The sequence below is a fragment of the Magnolia sinica genome, chromosome 12 (assembly GCF_029962835.1).
Source record: "Magnolia sinica isolate HGM2019 chromosome 12, MsV1, whole genome shotgun sequence".
Taxonomy (NCBI): Eukaryota; Viridiplantae; Streptophyta; class Magnoliopsida; order Magnoliales; family Magnoliaceae; genus Magnolia; species Magnolia sinica.
The window spans coordinates 47364314-47385014 of NC_080584.1; the positions used below are offsets into that span (position 1 = coordinate 47364314).

Here is a 20701-nt window from a genome sequence, read left to right on the forward strand (position 1 = left end):
GGTCACGACTCTAGGATGGACTCCACAAAACCAATGATTGGAAGGACTAGAGATATGAGGTGGCTCACAAATCAATATGTAGAACGAACAAATAGAGAAGCTACCTGAACTAATGAGCAAGTGTTGAATCCTCCTCTCAAGTCGAGGGAACACTATTCTTTAGGTGATCTAGAAGCTGAGCAAATCCACAATATCCTCATCCGTTAGATTTTTGGGATCACTAATCGAAAGCTTGCGGGGTCAGAATTGCGAAAAAAGTAGGAAATTCAATTATTATTTTTTTTTTGGGATTTTTCTTAGGGAGGGGATTTCGACCACTCTCCTCTCCAAAATTTGAGATTCAAATCCCTAATTTTGGGGAAAAATCGAGAAGGGGGGAACGTGCATAAATATAGTTGAACATAAAAAAAAATAAAGAGTAGAAAACTCAGATTTTTTGAGGAATTTTTTAGGGATTAGATTGGGGAGTGGATTTTAACCACTCCTTTCCAGATTTTAAGAATCAAATCCCTACTTTTGGATGAAAAATTTAGAAGAGGGAAAACATGCTTAAATATAGTGAAAATAGAAAAAATTAGAAACTTAGATTTTTTAAAGGAATTTTTTGGGGATCTATTTGGGGAGTGGATTTTGTTCAAAAATAAAAAAATAAATTCAAATTCTTTTTTGTTATATTTTTGTTTTCTTTTTGTTTCTTCTTTTTTATGGTTCAAATGATTGCATTTATTGGTGTAAATCAGTTGGATGGATGGATCATCATGCATGTATGCATGCTTGCTTGCTTGCATGGATGGTTAGATTGATGGATGGTTGGATGGAGGGATGGATGTGTGTATATGCGCATGCATGTATGTATATATCTATGTATGCATGGATGGATTATTGGATGCATGTTTGTATGCATGGATGGATGGATATATTAGTGTATGCATGCATGGATAGATGAATGGATGTCTTAATGTATGGATGGATAGACATGTATGTATGTGTGCATGCATGCATGGATGGATGTATGGTCCTTTTGTTTTGATTTAGAAACAACTTTAAGTGGTTATTGTGTTCCTAATTATATTATTGGTATGAAATGAACTCATTTTGGTTACTGTTGCACTGATTGTTTATGGCAACACAACCTTCTAAGCCCCCGTCAAATGGAAGTCATTATGTGTGCATCTTCTTTCACAATTTTTTGATACCTAAATATGCAAATGTGTATTTTAGCATCTCTCGAAGTTTCACTGAAAAAATTCCCCCATGTTTCTCCAACGTTTCCCTCAAGGCCTATTTGATTTATTGTAAATACAGGGACTTCTATGTTAGTAATAATTATTTACCTTGATGTTTCATCCTAGTATGATGTACGACATCTCAAGAAAACTTGGTTTCTATGTGGCAAAAATCCGTGGGCCCCACCATGATGTATGTGTTTTATCCATGTCGTCCATTTGTTTTGCCAGATCATTTTAAGGCATGAGCCCAAAAGTGGGGTAGATCCAATGCCCAAGTGGACCACACCACATGAAATAGTGGGAATAATGATGCTTATCGTTGAACCCACTCTTTTCTGTGGTGTGTTTCACTAAAGCTTTGGAGTTGTCTTGTTTTTGGGCTCATACCCTAGAATGATCTTAAAAAAAAAGAATGGACGACGTGTATACATCATGGTTGGGCCCATTGAGTTTTTGCTTGGAAAATACTCATTTTTCAAGGTGAAATTTCACCTTTATGCAAATTGCCAACACTTACCTTCATTACGCTTCTACCATTGTTTAACAATAATTACCGGCAACCAAATAGGTCCTCAGTTAACAATAAATTTATGGGAATGCACGATATTATTGGCAATGTCGATACTTGTTTCCATATCCTTGGCTAGTGAAACTTGTGATGATACTCAGACTACAAACATTGATCGCCGTGGATGGAATAACAACAACCCATAGTGATGTACCGATCTGTAGAGCTGAACACGAGTCTAGTTTGAGTTGAGCTAGGCCAAGCTCGGCTCAGCTCGACTTGGTCTTTGAGCTCACCCCTCTAGCTTGCCTCGGCTCGCTAGTTTGAGCCGAGATGAGCTGGGAGTTCGAGCCGAGCCGAGTCGGGTCGAGCAAGCTATTCGAGTCGAATCGAGTTGAGTTATATGATTTTTTTAATACTATTTTAAAAATTATTATAAAATCATTAAAATGATAAAATCAAGATCAATGTTGTCATGTTCAATCGCACATTCGCATATGCGCACGGTGCAACAGAAATCGCATATGCTACAGTGGCATATGCGATTTCTGCACATGTGATCGCATATGCGATTTGAAAACCTTTCTCTATAAAAGGGCATTCAAAACACTTCTATTTGCACTCAAACACTCTCTATTCTCCTAAACTTTCAAAGTCTTAAATCTCTCATTCTCTCTTACACAAGGCCCAAACTCCCATTTTTCTTTCAAGTTTGAAGTTTCAATCAAGGATTCAAGATTCAAGAAAGTAAAGCAAGCAAGATTCAAGAATACATCGAAATTGAATTCAAGTCAACTTAAGTCTCACATTATATTTTCTAATTCTACTTTTATTCTATCTCTTTCTAGTTTCTTCCAAGTTCTAAATGTTATAATCATATTCATACTCTTAACACTCTCTCTTTTTATCTATCTTTCTTTATATTCAAAAGTCAAGAGACTCAAAACATTTTTTTTTTATTTAAATTATTTATTTTATTATTATTATTAGTTTGTTACGTATAAGTTACAAGTTATAAGAGTACAAGTCTACAACATTCTCAAGACTCAAGTCAAGACAAGAAGTCAAGAGAAGAATATATTTCCTAATTTTGGATTGTGTAATTTTGTTTTTGTAATTGTGTTGCGTAACTCTCTCTCTCTCTCTCTCTCTCCTTTTCTTTTCCCTTTCCCTTTCTACTACTAAGTGTGTAACTCTCTCTCTCTCTCTCTCTCTCTCTCTCTTTCTCCTTTTATTTTCCCTCTCCGTTTCTACTACTAAGTGTGTAACTCTCTCTCTCTCTCTCTCTCTTTCTTCTTTTCTTTTCCCTCTCCCCTTTTACTACTAGTGTAAGTGTAACTCTCTCTCTCTCTCTCTCTCTCTCTCTCTCTCCTTTTCTTTTCCCTTTCCCTTTCTACTACTAATAGTGTAAGTGTATCTCTCTCTCTCTCTCTCTCTCTCTCTCTCTCTCTCTCTCTCTTTCCCTATCCCATCTCTTTAGTCTCTTGACTCTTTAGTCTTTAGTGTTTACTTTAGTTTTTACTAGTTTACAACTTACTAGTTACAAACAAGAAGAATCAATACACACAACAACACCACGTCTTCTTCCCAATCTTCATCTTTGAAACCCAAGTCGAATGACCTGGGTTGGAAGTATGGACACTATCGTAGTACTCTGGATAAGACTTACATAGTATGTGAGTTATGTGGGTTCCGGTGGCATTGTATGGAACAGGCAACGCCTTGCACATTTATCGGGGTCAAATGCAAAAACATGCGACAAAATTACTCTAGAAATTCAAAGGGAGATTATGGAATATATGGATAAATAATTAAGAAAGAGACGCGATAGTAAGCTACGTCACGAGGAATATATGGAACAACATACGTATTAAAATATAAACGTAGTTGATGTAGCGGAAGCTAGTCTCACTCCCCCTACTTCGACAGGCCAGTCTAGACCACAACTAACAACCTCGAAAAGAGCCCGAGGGCATAGGACCATGGATAGATGGTGTAGACCACACCCGAAGGACGTGGTCGACCAAAGGGGTCGGGGCAAAGAGCCGACTTGAACAACTTTAGAAAACCAGTATAAAAAAAAAGATAGAAAAACCACTATTCAATATGTTGCTAAGTGGTTTTACTAAACCGCAATTGCTTTTAACGTAGTTAAATCGAGAAGCTTCAAAATTATGGTTGGGGCTCTAGGTCAATTTAGACCTGGGCTTAAACATCCTTCATATCATGAAATGAGGGAGATATGCCTAAAAATCGAAGTTGATTATACATGATCCTTTATATCTGAATATAAGAAATCGTAGAAAACATAAGGGTATTCACTCATGGCCGATGGATAGACCGATAGATCCGATCGGTCTTTCATTAACTTTCTGGTAAATTGTCCAGCTGTGACAATGTTCTTGAAGTCCGTGGATGCATCGGGTCATTCACATACTGGAGAAATATTTGTTTAGCTTACTTGATAATATAGTTTAGGAAATATATGAAGAATACGTTATACACGTAATTACAGACACCACAACCTCATATGTATTAGCCGATTGTCTTCTTATGGAGAAGTGGTGTCGTTTATTTTGGACCTCGTGCGGTTCATTGTGTTGATATGTTGTTAGATGACATATGTAGGTTATTTATAAATGTGATTGTAAGGGCTAGAAGAACTATGGTCTTTATGTGCAAACACGCCCTTCTTCTTAGTTTAATGAGAAAACACATTGGTGGTAACTTGCTATGTCTAGCAGTCACCCGTTTCGCTGTAACTTTTTTATCATTACAAAGATTACATGAAAAAAAAAAATCAGAACTTAGAAGCTTTGTATTGTTGGCCGATTTTACAAGTAGGCCTTGGTCAAAGAAGGATGGAAGGAAACATGTTCAACAAACAATCCTTTCGCAAAGTTTTTTGACACAAGTGGTAAAGGCGCTAAAAGCATTCATGTTGCGATTGGTGGACGGGGATGGGAAGCCTACAATGGGTTACATATATGATGCGACAGAGAGGGCGATAACTAAGATCATGAACTATTTTAAATATAGAGAGCGTGATTACAAGCCAATTATAGATATTATAGATAGAAGTTGAGGCAACCAAATGTCATATCCATTGTGTTCAACTCCTTACATCCATTACCTAGCTTGTTTATTCGCTTTTGCTGATCCAACGGAAGAACTTACTATGCATATGGTTGAATTTATTGATGTGTTGGAAAAAATGATTCCAGAAAGAGAAGAAAAGAACAGGATCTCATCTTTACTGGACTTCTATACAAAGACTGATGACATATTTTCAAGGGATATCGTCATCAAGCATCGGATAATGAAATAACCCACTAACTATTATGAATGTCTCAGTTAAATTACAACTAGTTTTGTTTTTTTTTTTTTAAATGTAATGTACAAAGTGACTCTTAACCTACTTGAATTATTTTTCTTAGCTGACTGGTGGGCTACCTATGAAGTGAACCCGAACAGGAAGGATCCAGATCTAAAGAAGCTAGCTATGAGGATTCTTGGACTCACGTGTTCTGTCAGCGGTTGCGAGCGAACTGGTGCACGTTCGAGGCTGTAAGTTTAGTAATTGTAATTTCAATTTTTTAGTGTAAGCTAAATTAATTAACTAAATAGCTAATGCCAAATGCGTTTTCTTTTATGCATATTCACATGAAGAAAAGGAATCGCCTTGAGGAAAAGAAGCTCAACGACGATGTGGTCTTCGTCTATTATAATAAAAAATTGCATGAACAATTCCAGACTAGGAAAGAGAAGCCTGGTTTCTTTGACCCTATCTGCTTAGGTGAGCTGGATGCATATAATGAGTGGCTCGTAGAGACGGAGGACTCGATATTTGCTGGAGAGGATCTGACATGGGTGCAAGTTGAAGATGCCGCATACGGATCGACACCTGGAGAAGGTACCACTCGAAGGCGAAGGATAGGGCGAGCCGAGGGGCGAGTAGTAGCCGTCAACTCATTGAAGATATTGAGGGGATAGAAGGAGATGATAATGATAAAGCTAAAGATCCATCATTAGATGTTGATGAAGTATCAGTACATATAGATGATGAAGAAACAGAAGAAGTGTATGTGAAAGAAGGAGAGACTCGGATGATGACAATGGTGGTGGTGATCAAATGGCAAAACGGCAAATAGATCAATGTGGTGATGATGAGATCAATGTATATATTAATACTTCATCAACATCCAATGGTGGATCTTCAGTTTTATCATTATCATCTCCTCAATCTCTTCAACGAGTTGATTGCTATTGCTCGCCCTCGACTCTCCCCTATCCTTTACCTTCAAGTGGTACATTCTCCAGGTGTCGATCCATATGCGGTATCTTCAACTTGCGCCTATGTCAGGTCCTCTCCAACAAATGCCGGGTTCTGTCTTTACGAGCCACTCGTTATCTACACACAACTCATTTAAGCAGATATGGTCAAAGAAACTAGGCTTTTCTTTCCTAGTCTGGAATCGTTCTTACAATTTTTAATTGTATTGGACGAAGACCAAGTCGTTGAGCTTCTTTTGCTTAAGGTGATTCCTTTTCTTGGTGTGAATCTGCATGAAAGAAAGCGCATTTCGTATTAGATATTTAGTTAATTAATTTAGCTTACACTAATAAATTGAAGTTTACTATTACTAAACTTACTGCTTTGAATGTGCTCCAGTTGCGTTTGCAATAGCTGACAGAACACGTGAGTTCTAGAATCCTCATTGCCGGCTTCTTTAGAGCTGGATCCTTCCTGCTCGAGTCCACTCCATATGCAGCCCACCAGTTAGCTGAGAAAAACAGTTTAAATAGGTTAAAGAGTCACTTTGTAGATTACATTGTTAAAAAAAAAAAAAAAAAAAAAAAAAACCTATTTGTAATTTAGTTGAGACATTCATAGTAGTTACTGGGCTATTTCATTCTCCGATGCTTGATGATGATATCCCTTGAGAATATGCCCTCACTCTTTGTATAGAAGTCCAGTAAATATGAGATCCTGTCCTATTCTTCTCTATTTGGAATCATTTTTTCCAACGCATCAATAAATCCAACCATATTCATGGTAAGTGCTTCTGTTGGATTAGCAGAAGCGAATAAACAGGCTGAGTTAAGGATGTAAGCAGTCGAATACAATGGAAATGACATTTGGCCGCCCCATCTTCTATCTACGATATCTATAATTTGCTTGTAATCATGCTCTCTATAGTTAAAATGGTTCATGATCTTATTTCTCGTCCTTTCCATCGCATCATATATGTAACCCATTACAGGCTTCTCATCCCCATCCACCAATCGCAACACGGATGCTTTTAGCACCTTTACCACTTGGTGTCCAAAAACTTTGCGAAAAGATTGTTTGTTGAACATGTTTCCCTTTAGCTTTCTTTGACCAAAGCCTACTTGTAAAATCGGCCGACACTACAAAGCTTTCAAGTTTTGAATTTTTTGCATGTAATCTTTGTAATGTTAAAAAGGCTATATCGAAATGGGTGACTGCTGGACGTAGCAAGTTGCCCCCAATGTGTTTTCTCATTCGACTGAGAAGAAGGGCGTGTTTGTACATAAAGACTATGATTCTTCTAGTCCTTGCAATCACGTTTGTAAATAACCTACATATATTTTCCAACATCATATCAATACAATGGGCCACACAGGGGGTCCAAAATAAATGACGTCTCTTCTCCATAAGAAGACAACCGACCAATACATATGAAGTTGCGTTGTCTGTAATTACCTGTATAACGTATTCCTCGTATATTTCCTAAACTACATTATCTAGTAAGCTAAACAAGTATTCTCCAGTATGTGAATGACCCAATGAATCCACGGACTTTAAGAAAATTGTCTTAGCTGGACAATTTACTAGAAAGTTAATGAGAGACCGACTGGATCCATTGGTCCATCCATCAGCCATGAGTGAACACCTATACATTTTCCACGATTCCTTATATTCGGCTATAAAGGATCGTATATAATTAACTTTGGTTTTCAGGCATGTCTCCCTCATTTCATAATATGAAGGACGTTTAGTCCCAGGTCCAAATTGACCTAGAGCCTTAACCATAGTTTTGAAGCTTCTTGATTTAACTGCGTTGAAAGCAATGGCGGTTTGGTAAAATCTCTTAGCAATATATTGAATAATGGTTTTTTTTTTTTTTTTTTTTTAAATCTTTTTGTTTATACTGGTTTTCTAAAGTTGTTTGAGCCGGCCCTTTGCCCCGACTCCTTTGGTCAACCACATCCCCGGGGTGTGGTATACACCATCTATCCATGGTCCTATGCGCTCGGGCCCTTTTTGAGACTGTTGGTTTTGGTCTAGACTGGCTTGTCGAAGTAGGGGGGGTGGAACTAGCTTCATCTACATTAACTACATTTATATCTTAATACGCGTCTTGTTTCATATATCCTCGTGACGAAGGGCACTATCGCATCTTATTCTTGATTGTTTATTCATATACTCCATGATCTCCCTTCAGATTTTTGGAATTATTTTGTCGCATGCTTTTGCATTTGACTCCGGTAAATGTGCAAGGTGTTACTTGTGCCGCGCAATGCCACAGGAACCCATATACTTACATAACTCATATACCGTGTGAGTTTTATCCGAAGCACTACGATAGTGATCATACTTCTAACCCGGGTCATTCGACTTGGGTTTCAAAGAGGAAGATTGGGAAGAAGATATGATATTGGTGTGTGTATTGATTATAAGTTCTAAACTAGTAGAAACTAATGTAAAGACTAAAGAGTCGCGAGACTAATGAGAGAGAGAGAGAGAGAGAGAGAGAGAGAGAGAGAGAGAGAGTTAGACTTGCAAACTTACATTAGTAGTAGTAGAAACTAGAAAGGGATAGGGAAAAGAAAAGGAGAGAGAGAGAGAGAGAGAGAGAGAGAAAGGGGGTGACACAACCCAATTACAAAAACACAAATTACACTATAAAATTCAAAAATAAAGTCTTTACTTCTTGTCTTCACTTTTGACTTGAGTCTAGATAATGTTGTAGACTTGTTCTCTTCTAAGTTGTAAGTTGCAATTAACAAAAAAAAAATGTTAGAACTTGGAATAAACTAGTAACAAACTAACTTGTAAGTTGTAAGTTGAGTCTCTTGACTCTTGAATGTTAAGAAAGATAGATAGAAAGAGAGAGTGTATGGTGTGTGAATATGATTATGATATTTAGAACTCGGAAGAAACTAGAAAGAGATAAAAGTAGAATTAGAAAATGTAATGTGAGACTTAACTTGGTGTGTGTTCAATTTCGATGTATTCTTGAATCTTGCTTGCTTTACTTTCTTGATTTTTCAATCTTGAATCCTTGTCCCTTGATTAAAACTTCAAACTTGAAAGACATATGGAGCTCGGGCCTTAGAATTATGTGTGTGTGTGTGTGTGTGAGAGAGAGAGAGAGAGAGAGAGAGAGAGAGAGAGTTTGAGTGCATGTAGGAGTATTTTGAATACCTTTTTATAGACTAAAAATGCATATATTTTTTTTAAAAAATAAAATTCCCAACCGTCAGAAAATGGTCAGATTTCTGATCGTTGGCTAATATGTGATTGTATATGCTGTACGTGATCGCATACGTCGCATATGCGATCACATATTCTTGCACATGTGGCATATGCGATCGCATGTGTAGAAAGCGCATATGCCACTGTCGCATATGCGATTTCCACTTCAATGTGTGCATATGTGATCAAATATGTGAATGTGCGATCGCGCATGACAACATTGTAGCCGTGGGAGCTTTAATTCCTTCACCTACTTCCGTTACTGCATCAATAACCACCTGGCAATACCGAGAATTGGCCGCATTGGGGGGTATGTTGGCATGTATAAATAACTTTGTAGCGGCCCTATCTAGCTTTCAATGAAAGTTCTACTCTACATTTGTTTTAGCTTCTTTTGTTTTGTTGATTCCCTTCTAAACAGGATCAGATCAACAAAAGGTCTCCTAGGCTCATTTACTTCTTCCACATCCACATCTACAGGGGCATCATATGAAGATATCTCCTATCGGCTGTCAAACATACACCGTAATATGCCCAACTTACCCCCACTTGCAGATTTAGTCGCACTCTCAGTTGCACTCCTCCCCCTATATCATGTATAGAGCCACTCGGGCTAAAGATTTGTCGGCGTTCTTCCTCATCACGAGAAAGACACAAGCTCTCTCTCCTAATAGCTGGGCCGATTTGGTCTGACACTCGAAACTGCCTCCAAAAATCTCATGTTTTGCTTGGCGAGTTTTGCATGACACAATCCGAATTGAATGTAGAGTGCAGTCCAGGGCAAGGTGTCCTGTATCCGTTATGATACGGTTGTATCGGCCGAAACATAACGGTAACCCCCCCCCACCCCCCCAAATTTGTGACCGTAACGGTTGTTACGGGCCTTGAAAAATAAGGAAAAAAAAAAAAGCTTACCTTTTTTTGTTTATTTTCTTCTTCTTCCTCTTCCTCTTCTCGGGCAGCTGCAACTGTGGTGGCCTGCTTCTTCTTCCTCTCTCTCTCTCTCTCACTTCTTTCCCTCTTTTTTCTTTTCTCTCTTCTTTCCCTCTTTTTTCTTTTCGGTTTCCCTCTCTCCTTTCTTTTTTTTTTTTTATTTGCAGGTGTACCACACACCAGCTAGCTGCTGGAGGTACGTGTCATGCTAAGACGAGCGCTGACACTCCTCGAGCTCTTGTACGAATAGTTCAAAGGAGATCAAAGTTATGTGGGCTCCACAGTGATGTATTTATTATATCTACACCGTTCATCTATTTTCAGAGATCATTTTAGAGCACTACCAAAAAAATGAATTATATCCAAAGATCGTCTGGACCACACAAAAAATAGCAGCGGAGATAATGATTATCACCGTTAAACAATTCATAGGGCCCACCGTAACGTTTATTTTCCATCCAATTTGTTCAAGCCTTAAGACGAGCTCATCAAATGAATGAACGGTTTAGATATAACACATACCTCGTGATCAGTCCCGAGTGGGCCCCACCATGATGTATATATTTTATCCATGTTGTCCCTCCATTTTGCCACGTCATTTAGGTCAGGATCCAAAAAATTAGTAATATCCAAATCTCAGGTGGACCACACCATAGGAAATAGTGGTTATAGAATGCTCACCATTAAAAATTTCTTAGGGTCCACTGTAATGTTTATTTCCAATCTAACATATTAATTGGGTCACACTGGTGTGGATGAAGGGAAAACACACATGTCAGCTTGATCTAAAACTTTTGTAGCTCCCAATAAAATTTTAATGGTGAATGTTTAATTATTTTTGTTTCTTATGGTGCAGTCTACTTGAACTTTAGATGTGCCTCATTTTTGGGCTCATGCCCTAAAATTATTTGGCAAAATGGATGGAGGGTGTGGATATAACACATTCATCACGGGTGGGGCCCAAAAAACTTTGACACGTGTGCTACACTTCACAATCCGAGTCCCGCCTAATTCGGGCCCTTAAAAAATTGTACATGAGACATATTAACTTAAAATTTACCAATTAAATTATGGACTGCAATTGCTAGCTCACAATGCCAAAATCAAATTGTTTGAATAGTTTTAATTGTTAATTTGTGGACGCTTATTTTTTAAAATAGGGCCTTTTGATTTTTTTTTCATGATTCACTATCCAATAAATGTCCACCAATTCATAAGTGGAATAATGACAATAAATTGCATGAATTTGAGGCTAATTTGGGGCATAGATTGGTCCTCCAAGTCAGCCCCAAATTGGCAACGCCATCTACCTAAATCTAATTTCATTTTTTTAAGGAACTATTGGGAGAAATGATATCAAATTGTTAAGTATATAAATTAGATATTTAGAAAATTAAATATATGAATTTTGTAGTCAAATTCAGGTTACCTGGTTCAAAAATTAATCAGACAGACCGATACAACTTCTCACCAAAGAGTGGACCGTTACACCACCATAAACATGTTCCAATTTATAAATGAATGCATATTTGGAATGCTTACAATATTCCAGATTTAATCTTTATTTTTTTGGCAAAAAAAAAAATTGCATCGTTACGGGCCGTTACGCCCTCGTATCGCCGTTACACCTCCGTATCCGTATCGGTATCGGAGGGCACCGTTACGCCAACCGATACCGATAAAGGGATACCTTGGTCCAGGGGCATTGTGTTAGCTCTAATGTATGTTTGGTATAGGTTAGCAGATGGTCAGCGTCCGGTTGAGGAATCCTTGCTGCACCTATTCCTCAAGGGCTACCTAGCAAATATGGTATGGAATAATTTTGGATCAATTTTTGGGATTGTCTTATTAGATAATTCCTCAGTGGAAGACAGATTATCATGTTGGTGTCAAGCCTCTTCTCGCGCTGGTGGTATATGTGTCCTGCGTGGCTTGGTCACTATTCTCATCCTGTGGGAGATTTGGAAATCCAGGAACAAGATCAAGTTTGAAGAAGCGGAAATCCCTCCCTCCATAATGATTAGGCGTGTGGCTTGGTGGCTTAAATCTCTCAACCGTGGGCTTCCCAACCCTAGGACATACTCTCTTTCATTGAATCTCACTCTCCAAGCCATTGGGATCGATGTTCCTCCCCCTCCCAAGATGGCAGCAACTATTATCAAATCGCTTCCTCCATCTGTCGGCTGTTGCAAGCTGAACGTAGACGGTTTGTATAAAGGTAATCTGGGGATGGCAGGTGGTGGAGGGATGGGCAGTTTCTTATTCGCTTTCACTATGGGATATGGAATGGGCTCCAACAATATTGCTAAGCTTTGGGTAGTCTGGGATGGTTTAATCTTATGCTTGGATAAGGGGCTTAAAAGAGTTATAGTTGAATTTGACTCCAAGTTGGTCTTGGACCTAATTAATGGGCTGAATATTGGGGACCTCTGCTGGGGATACTAGCTAACCCGGATTCATAGGCTTCAAAGTAGCAGAAATTTCTGCTTCCGCCATATCCTGAGTGAAGGTAATGCCACGGCTGACAGCCTGGCGAAGCTTGGGAGTGATCGTCAATCGAATTCCATGTTTGTACATTCTGCAGATCTTCCCCCTCATATAAGGGGATTAGCCCTGCTAGACTAAGCAGGGCTGGGGTCGATTAGGCAATACCTTGTGAGCTAGTAGAGGCCGACTGATGGTTGTGTTGCAGGCTTTAATCCGGGGTCCTGTAGTTTGTTTCTTTTTCTTTTCTCTGTCATCCCTTATGATAGGCCGCCTCTGGGTCCTTTTTTTCGAAGAGGAGGCCCGACATTAGTCTTGATGTAAATTCCTTCCCATATATGGAAATATCATTTTCACTATAACAAAAAAAGCTCTCTCCTAACCATAGTTATTTCCCGATCTGAATCTTCGTCAGAATTAATAATATCTTCATCACGAATGCCCAATTTATTCAGGACTAAACACCTCCTGCCAGGCTGCTTTTAGGATCTCATTTTTCTTCTTCTGCACAACAGTTCATTTCCCTTTTGACTCATCCAAATTGGGCACTCGTTACATCGTACAACTTGATCTTTTCAATGTGCCAAATGTTGTTTGAGTCACGTAATTCTGCCAATTATTAGTCTATCGCAATAGTTGCGCTTCATTTGGTGCCTACTACCACCTGCCATCTGACAATGTTGTCATCCAATATCCTCACTTCCAGTTCCTTGTTGGTCAGATGCAAACATTTTCTTAGCTAAATATGACCTATGTGAGAGTCTACTCTATTCTCTAAGTTTAAATACAATTTTTGTATGAGAATGAATTAATTAAATTTCGAAACTTATAGATGCAAATGCATTAATGAAATAAAGTTCTAACTTCTAAATCTAATCAAAAAGAAAAATTAAGTGCTAAACTGCGAAGCTTCAAAACCTGCCCAATATATATATATATATATATATATATATATAAACATAAAGTCACTAATCCAAAGATAAAAAATAAAAATATTTGAACAAATAGTGACAATATGACACTTAAGCACATCATGTGATCTTATAATAATACCACATCTTATTCATCCATTAAAACAGGAAAATATTGAAAAAAAAAGAATTTTCCTAATTTTTAAAAATAGGTTGAAAATTGTTTTTTTTTTTTTTTAAAAAAAAAACAAAACAAAAAAAGGTAAAAAAGAAGAAAATAAAATAAGTTGCATAATCTGTAGAAAGCACATTTATATGTTTTACTATGATTAATACATCATATTCAACCATTAAAATAGAAAACAAAAAAAATTTGATTTTTCCTAATTTTTAAAAATCGGTCGAAAATAGTCCAAAAATTAAAAAAATACAGAAAATAGAAAATCAGTTGCATAATCTGTTAAAAGCACATTTATATGTTTTACTATGATTAACACATCATATTCAACCATTAAAATAGAGAAAGATTGAAAATTTTGATTTTTCCTAATTTTTTAAAATCAGCTGAAAATAGTCCTAAAATAAAACAAATACAGAAAGAAAAAGAAAGAAAATCAGTTGCATTATCTGTAAAAAGCACATTTATATGTTCTACTATGATTAACACATCATTTTCAACCATTAGCACATCATTTTCAACCATTAAAACATAAAAAGATTGAAAGAAATTGATTTTTCATAATTTTTAAAAAGCGGTGAAAAATAATATGAAAAAAATACAAAAAAAGAAAGTCAGTTGCATTATTTGTAAAAGCAGATTTATATGTTATACTATGATTAACCCATCATATTCAACCATTAAACCAAAAAAGATTGAACAAAATGATTTTTCATAATTTTAAAAAATCAACAGAAAATAGTTGAAAAAAAGAGAAGAAAATCAATTGCATAATCTATTAAAAATACATTTACATGTTTTAATATGATTAACATATCACATTCAACCATTAAAACATAAAAAGAATGAAAAAAATGATTTTTCATAGATTTTAAAAATAGGTAAAAAAAAGTTCAAAAATTAAAAAATCCAAAAAAATCGAAAATCAGTTGTATAATCTATAAAATGCATATTGATATGGTCTAATTTGAATTACACATCATATTCAACCATAACAATAGAGATTAAAAAAAAAAAAAAGAGAGAAGAAAATCAATTGCATAATCTGTTAAAAATACATTTACATGTTTTAATATGATTAACATATCATATTCAACCATTAAAACAAAAAGAATGAAAAAACAATTTTTCATAATTTTTAAAAATAGGTAAAAAATAGTTCAAAAATAAAAAAATCCAAAAAAATCAAAAATCAGTTCTATAATCTGTAAAATGCATATTGATATGTTCTAATTTGAATTACACATCATATTGAATCATAATAATAGAGATTTTTTTTTTTTTTTTTTTTTTTTTTTAAAAAAAAAAAAAGGTATAAATACCTATTTTCAGAATTTTTCCGAAAAATGGCTCCTGGAGCTTCAATTCACCCAAATCCTTGCAATAAGTTGTTTTCATTCTCAAATTCAAGCTTAGAGTAGATGTAATTTTCAGTAAAATAGTTTAGGAATGAATTTGCTAAAAAACATGCCAGAAAGCAAAAAAATTATAGCCGATTCAAGCCCAAAAAATAGGGGATTACTGATTTGACCCTGTATCGTGTATCGGTACCGATAATTACTGTTACGTATCGGCGGATACGTAACTGATTTGGTACACCTTGTTCCCTATACAAATGGGCAACCTTAAATAAGTCAAAGGAAACACCTCTTTTTTACAACAAAAAATAGATCCATCTTCATTGTCCTCATGGACTCCCAACATTTTACTATTAGCATCATTAATGTTTCCAAAGGTTTATCCACTAAGGCCATATCTGCATCACAAAACAAGAGAGTATTGTCTGCATTTTGTTTCATTGAAGATGGCTAATTTGAATCCCACATTTGTATCTTTGAATCCGCTAATTAAACCAGTCTCCCCTTTATGAAGCATCTTACTAAACGCCTCCCCAGTCACTATGAAGAGGTAAGGGGATCGAAGAGGTAAGGGGATAGTGGATCACCCTGCCTGATAACTTTGGACGTCTTAAAAAACCTTTTGGTGACCCATTGACCAGTATGGAGAAAGTTGTTGATTGCATGTGGGATCGCATCTAACCGCTCCATTTCCAATGGCAACCCAATCTCCTGATCATGTAATCCAAGTCTTCCAATCTACGACTCTACATGTTATAAGCCTTTTCAATGCCGAGCTTGCAGACTAATCTGCTTTTCCTTTCCCTATTCCTAGAGTTGATCCATTTGTGAGCAATGTATGCACTATCCCGAATCTGTTGGGCTACTTTGCTCACAATGAAGGCCCCCTGGTTCTCAGAAATTGTTCTTTGAAAGAACTCTCCAAAATCTTGAGGCAAAAACTTTGGCTAAAAGAACTGGAGTATCCAAGGTAGGTAGGAGGTTAGATATCTCCATACTTTGGGACGAGAAATCTTGATGTAGTAGTCTTGATCTCTAGACATACACGAATTTTGAATGGTCCACCTAGTATGATTGGATAAATGTTTTATTGTGATTATAATAAGTCTTTGCTGCTTGCTGTGTAGGCTTTAGAGGATCCTTCGTACCTGCCCTTACTCTAATCGAAATTCCTAGTCACACAAGTAGCATAGGCAGTATCCATATCCACTTTCAATGTGTAAAAACCATACTTCTGCTGTAACTGCATCATATGGTGTGGCATCGTGTATCACTTTTCTGGATGTTTGTCTTGTTGTATTTTTCTTCAAATACCATCTTTTAACTATCCATTTTTTTTAATAAAAAAAGAAAAAAAAAAGAACTATTTATGATTGCCAAGACATCCAATTTCTAGGTTTTGAACTGTGCATTTACTAATTCATTGTGGAAATTTCTATTGAAAATTTCATCGCAAATAACCCGATTTCTTGTTAGGGATTATGGCGTTAGTGTTCTATCATTTTCAAAATTCCATTGAATATGGTAAATATGGAAGCCTTCTACTATATTCTTGTACACTAGTTTTTCATGTTTAGCATATTTTGTGTCTAGCAGTGTCCCATAAGTTTGAATTTATTGTTTCTTGCCTGTTATATCTTCTGCCTGTTCAATTTTGAATGGGGTAACATAAATTGTGGCAACTTGGCAGACAAACACCAGCGTAGCCAGTTCTCTTGGAACATATTTCTTACCACAAATAACATTGATCTTTTTGGACATGCTTAACGTGTACAGGTATAAGCTTTTCCCTTTTCTTTTTCTTTCCCCCTTTTTCCGATTGCTTCTGTAGGCTTACAAAATACTATGTTTTGATTAATTGTTGGGTGCTTGTCAAGTAATAAGGGTTTTCTTTTCCATTACCATCTGTTTCCTGACACAGAATGTATAGTGAGCTTATATCAAATACTATAGCAGGAGGGGGGCCCTTTGCCTCCAAAACATCTGTTGTAAAGCTTCTGCGGTAAGATATAATGATATGGTAATTGAGTCTTGGTCTCACCATATATAATGACGTTTACCATGATTAAAGGATAAATTTTTTCTGGTAGTACTAAAGATGTTTTTCAAAACAGATCTGTTAAGAGGGAGACTCTCAAGCTAATCGAAACATTTGTTGACAAGGCTGAAGATCAACCACAAATTGGAAAGCAGTTTGTGCCACCTATGATGGATCCTGTTCTAGGTGACTATGCTAGGAATCTGCCAGATGCCAGGGAGTCTGAAGTTTTGTCACTCTTTGCCACAATTATAAACAAGTAAGCTTGGACTGTTTTATGGTTATCCTCATTCTATATGTAGATAGGAAGAGAATGTCTTAGTATATGTTTATTTAGCAGGCCATTCTATTAGGGCCTGTTTGGATTGGGGGTAAACTTGGTGAAGGCATGGGAAAGTGAAATTGTGACGTAAGTGGATGGTAAGCTGACATCAGCTCTAGGGAAAGGAAATCCTTCAAACTTGTTTGTTTAAGGAAAGTCCTGAAAATGCTTTTCCTATGCATTTGTTTGGATTGAGCCAAACTAAGGCAAGGTTAGGGAAATCTCTTTTCCCTCCATTTTTTTTTTTTTTTTTTTCTTTTTTTTAAATTTAAATAAAAAAATAAAATTTAAATGTTAAATCAGAGGCAAGCCTCTTTTCTTCCTGCCAAATTGAAGGGTATGGATTTGTGCGCTTCTTGAGGAGGGGTAAGGAAGGGAAACAACATTTACTTTCCTTTCTCTTCTTGCTAATTAGTGCAAAACGTCCAATCAGGTAAACTCAATTTTTACTTCCTTCACCTTAGTTTCCCACCAATCCAGCGGGTCCTAAGAGTTGCTCAAGTCTTGATTCATTTGTCTTTGAGTGATAGAAATAGTTTGGGAACTCTAGTTTAATGGCTAATGGAAGTCGAATATTCTTTTGAGCTGTTAGGTCTCTCATACCCAAATTCTATCTCTATGAAGATGATCATGGCTCCTGTGCAATTTTATCCTATATACTTCGGCTCAAGGTATTCAATAATAGTAATGAACAGGCTTATGACTGTTATGACACAGTCATAACAGCCGTTAAAACCCCGTAACAAATGTTGCCAAATGCAACCGCATATTTGCATATGCGAATTCCCATATGCATATCGCATATGTGATTGCATATACCAAATGTCCAAGGATATGCGATCGCATATGCAATGTAGGCGATCGCATATCTGCTAACTGTTGGCATATTATTTTATTTATTTATTATTTATTTTTGCAAAAAGTCGAACTTCAGTAAATAGTGTAACTTGTAACTGTAAGTTGTGTAAGTATATTGTTGAATGTAACTTAGTGTTAATGTAAAAGTAATGACTTATTGTAGTGTAACTCAGCGTAACTAAGTTGTAACTTGAAATCAAGGTGTTCCATAATGGTAACGGTGGCCGTAATGGCCACCACTGTTACCTTTATGATACGGGGCATAACGGCTGCTATGGCCCCGTAACGGCCATTACGGTCTCTCTCTCTCTCTCTTTAATTTATTGAAAAAACCCTCGAAAAACTTGTATCTGCCCCGTAATGTTGATTAAAAAGTATGAAAAACCTATATATGTCCCGTAATAGACCATTACGGGACTGTTATGGCCTTTATAGGGGATGTAACATGCCGTTAACAGCAATTACAGGTCATTTTTTTCCATAACGGCTGTTATGGCCATTATGACCCCATAATGTGTAATGGTTACCACCGTTACCTTTACGTAAAGGCCTTTATGCCCCCGTAATAGCCTTTATGGCACATCATGCTTGAAACTTGTAAGTAGTGTTAGTGTTATGGTGTATAAATAATAAACATTAAGTTGTAACTTCAAAAATGTATTTGTACAATAAATAGCTTATTGATTGTTTTGTTACTTGACTATATTGTTGAATGTTGAATTTGATGTACTTCATTCATTTTTCTAACAAGTCACAAAACTAATTTTATATATGTAAAATTACTATATTAGTTATCTATTAACTTAGGAAAGTTTCTCCTAAGTTCTTATATTTTTCTACATTTTTTTTTTCAAAATTTCCCCTTTTTTTTTAAAAAAAAAAAATTAAAAAAATGCCACCACATATATGCAGATGCAATTGTGTGATCGCATATACACACATGCATATGCGATCGCACAAAACCACATGTGGTTTGACAACGTTGCCTGTAACATTCAAAATTTTTCTTTCTTTCTTTCTTTTTGATGAACTTGCTATTTATAATAGAAAATCACACCCCCCCCCCCCCCACACACACACACACACACACACACACAAAAGGCGTTCTGGCCCTAAATCGCATAACGGGCACTACCTTATATAATCATGCTTTAATACCTTGCTTGGGCCCTTCATAGAATGAAGTACCCAAATCGGATACTTAGGTCTTAATTTATCCTTTTCTCTGAGAATTGAACTCAAAATCTGCTATGATTTTGGATTCCATACTGACTAGTTATTTAGAATTTTTACCAAATACTACCAAGTCTGTTACAAGAACACTCTTGTTGTTTCTAGGGAAGCACCTTTTTCTTTCTTTCTTTTTGGAATATTGATAATATTATCAAGGAACACCAGATAGTGAAGAAAAGAGAAGCACTTCAATATGATGATTTTATGAGTTCTCCCCAATCCTTGCTTAATGTGGGATTTGAAGGGTCTACTATAATTGATCCTTGCAGTATGGCGTAAATCCAATTTGTGCTTTTCTATCCTGTCCTTGTGGAAGCCAACCCAGTGGGCCCATACCAACTGGGTCCGATAGTCTAGTCTGGTACCTGGCCCATGAAGGCCCAGGCCTGAGGACCCTATGGGTTCTCTTGACCTATTGACACCCTTGATGTCTTTGTGCTAAAGGGTTTGTTGTGTGATACTCGGTGCATTGGTGTCCCTTAAGTTTGTATCTTCCTTTCTTCCTTTGATGAACTTGCTATTTATAATAGAAAATCCCAATATCAATATCTTAGATCTCATAGTCTTCTACCAATTCATAATGCATCAAGAGAGCTTATGACCTACAACTAGATGTTTGCTAACTTTTCATGCAACCCCAACTTTCCTGCTAAAATGCTACTTTTGTAGGACAGCCATGCAATGCAACTGGTAGGCCCCACTATGAGGATCACTCGGATAAAAAATTATTCTGGTTCACTGATAGGTTGGTCACATTGCTAGAATCAATGGATAATTGATGGTATGACCTTGTGTTCATTGGGATATTGATTACATGGACGCAACAAAAAGGCTGGTGGAAATTTTTGACAGATTTGTTCTGATAAAAAAATAATCTATAGTCCATGGGATCCGAATTCTGGGAAGAACATGGGATTTGCATTTGTCAGATTCAGGTATGAGAACATGACTAGGAATGCCATTCAAGTTACGAACGAAGGAAAGCGGATGGCAGGAAGTTCTTTCTCTACACCAAAAAGGGAACATGGAGACATGGAGAACAGTCTGGAGACCTTCCTTGGATAGATTGAGGTCAGGTTCAGGATGGGTTCCAAGGGAAGCACCAGCTCGGGCTGATAAATCCTATCTAGAAGTCTCATGCCTCT

General features: G+C 36.7%; 1 protein-coding gene across 1 annotated transcript in view; it reads left to right on the plus strand.

Moving 5' to 3' along the window:
- Window positions 1–20701, plus strand: part of LOC131221319 (protein EXPORTIN 1A-like) — a 100801-nt gene that overhangs the window by 66652 nt on the left and 13448 nt on the right. The window contains exons 23-25 of the mRNA XM_058216536.1: window positions 16796–16881; window positions 17027–17107; window positions 17220–17402. Coding sequence (XP_058072519.1) covers window positions 16796–16881; window positions 17027–17107; window positions 17220–17402 — 350 coding nt within the window. The remainder of the gene's footprint in view (window positions 1–16795; window positions 16882–17026; window positions 17108–17219; window positions 17403–20701) is intronic.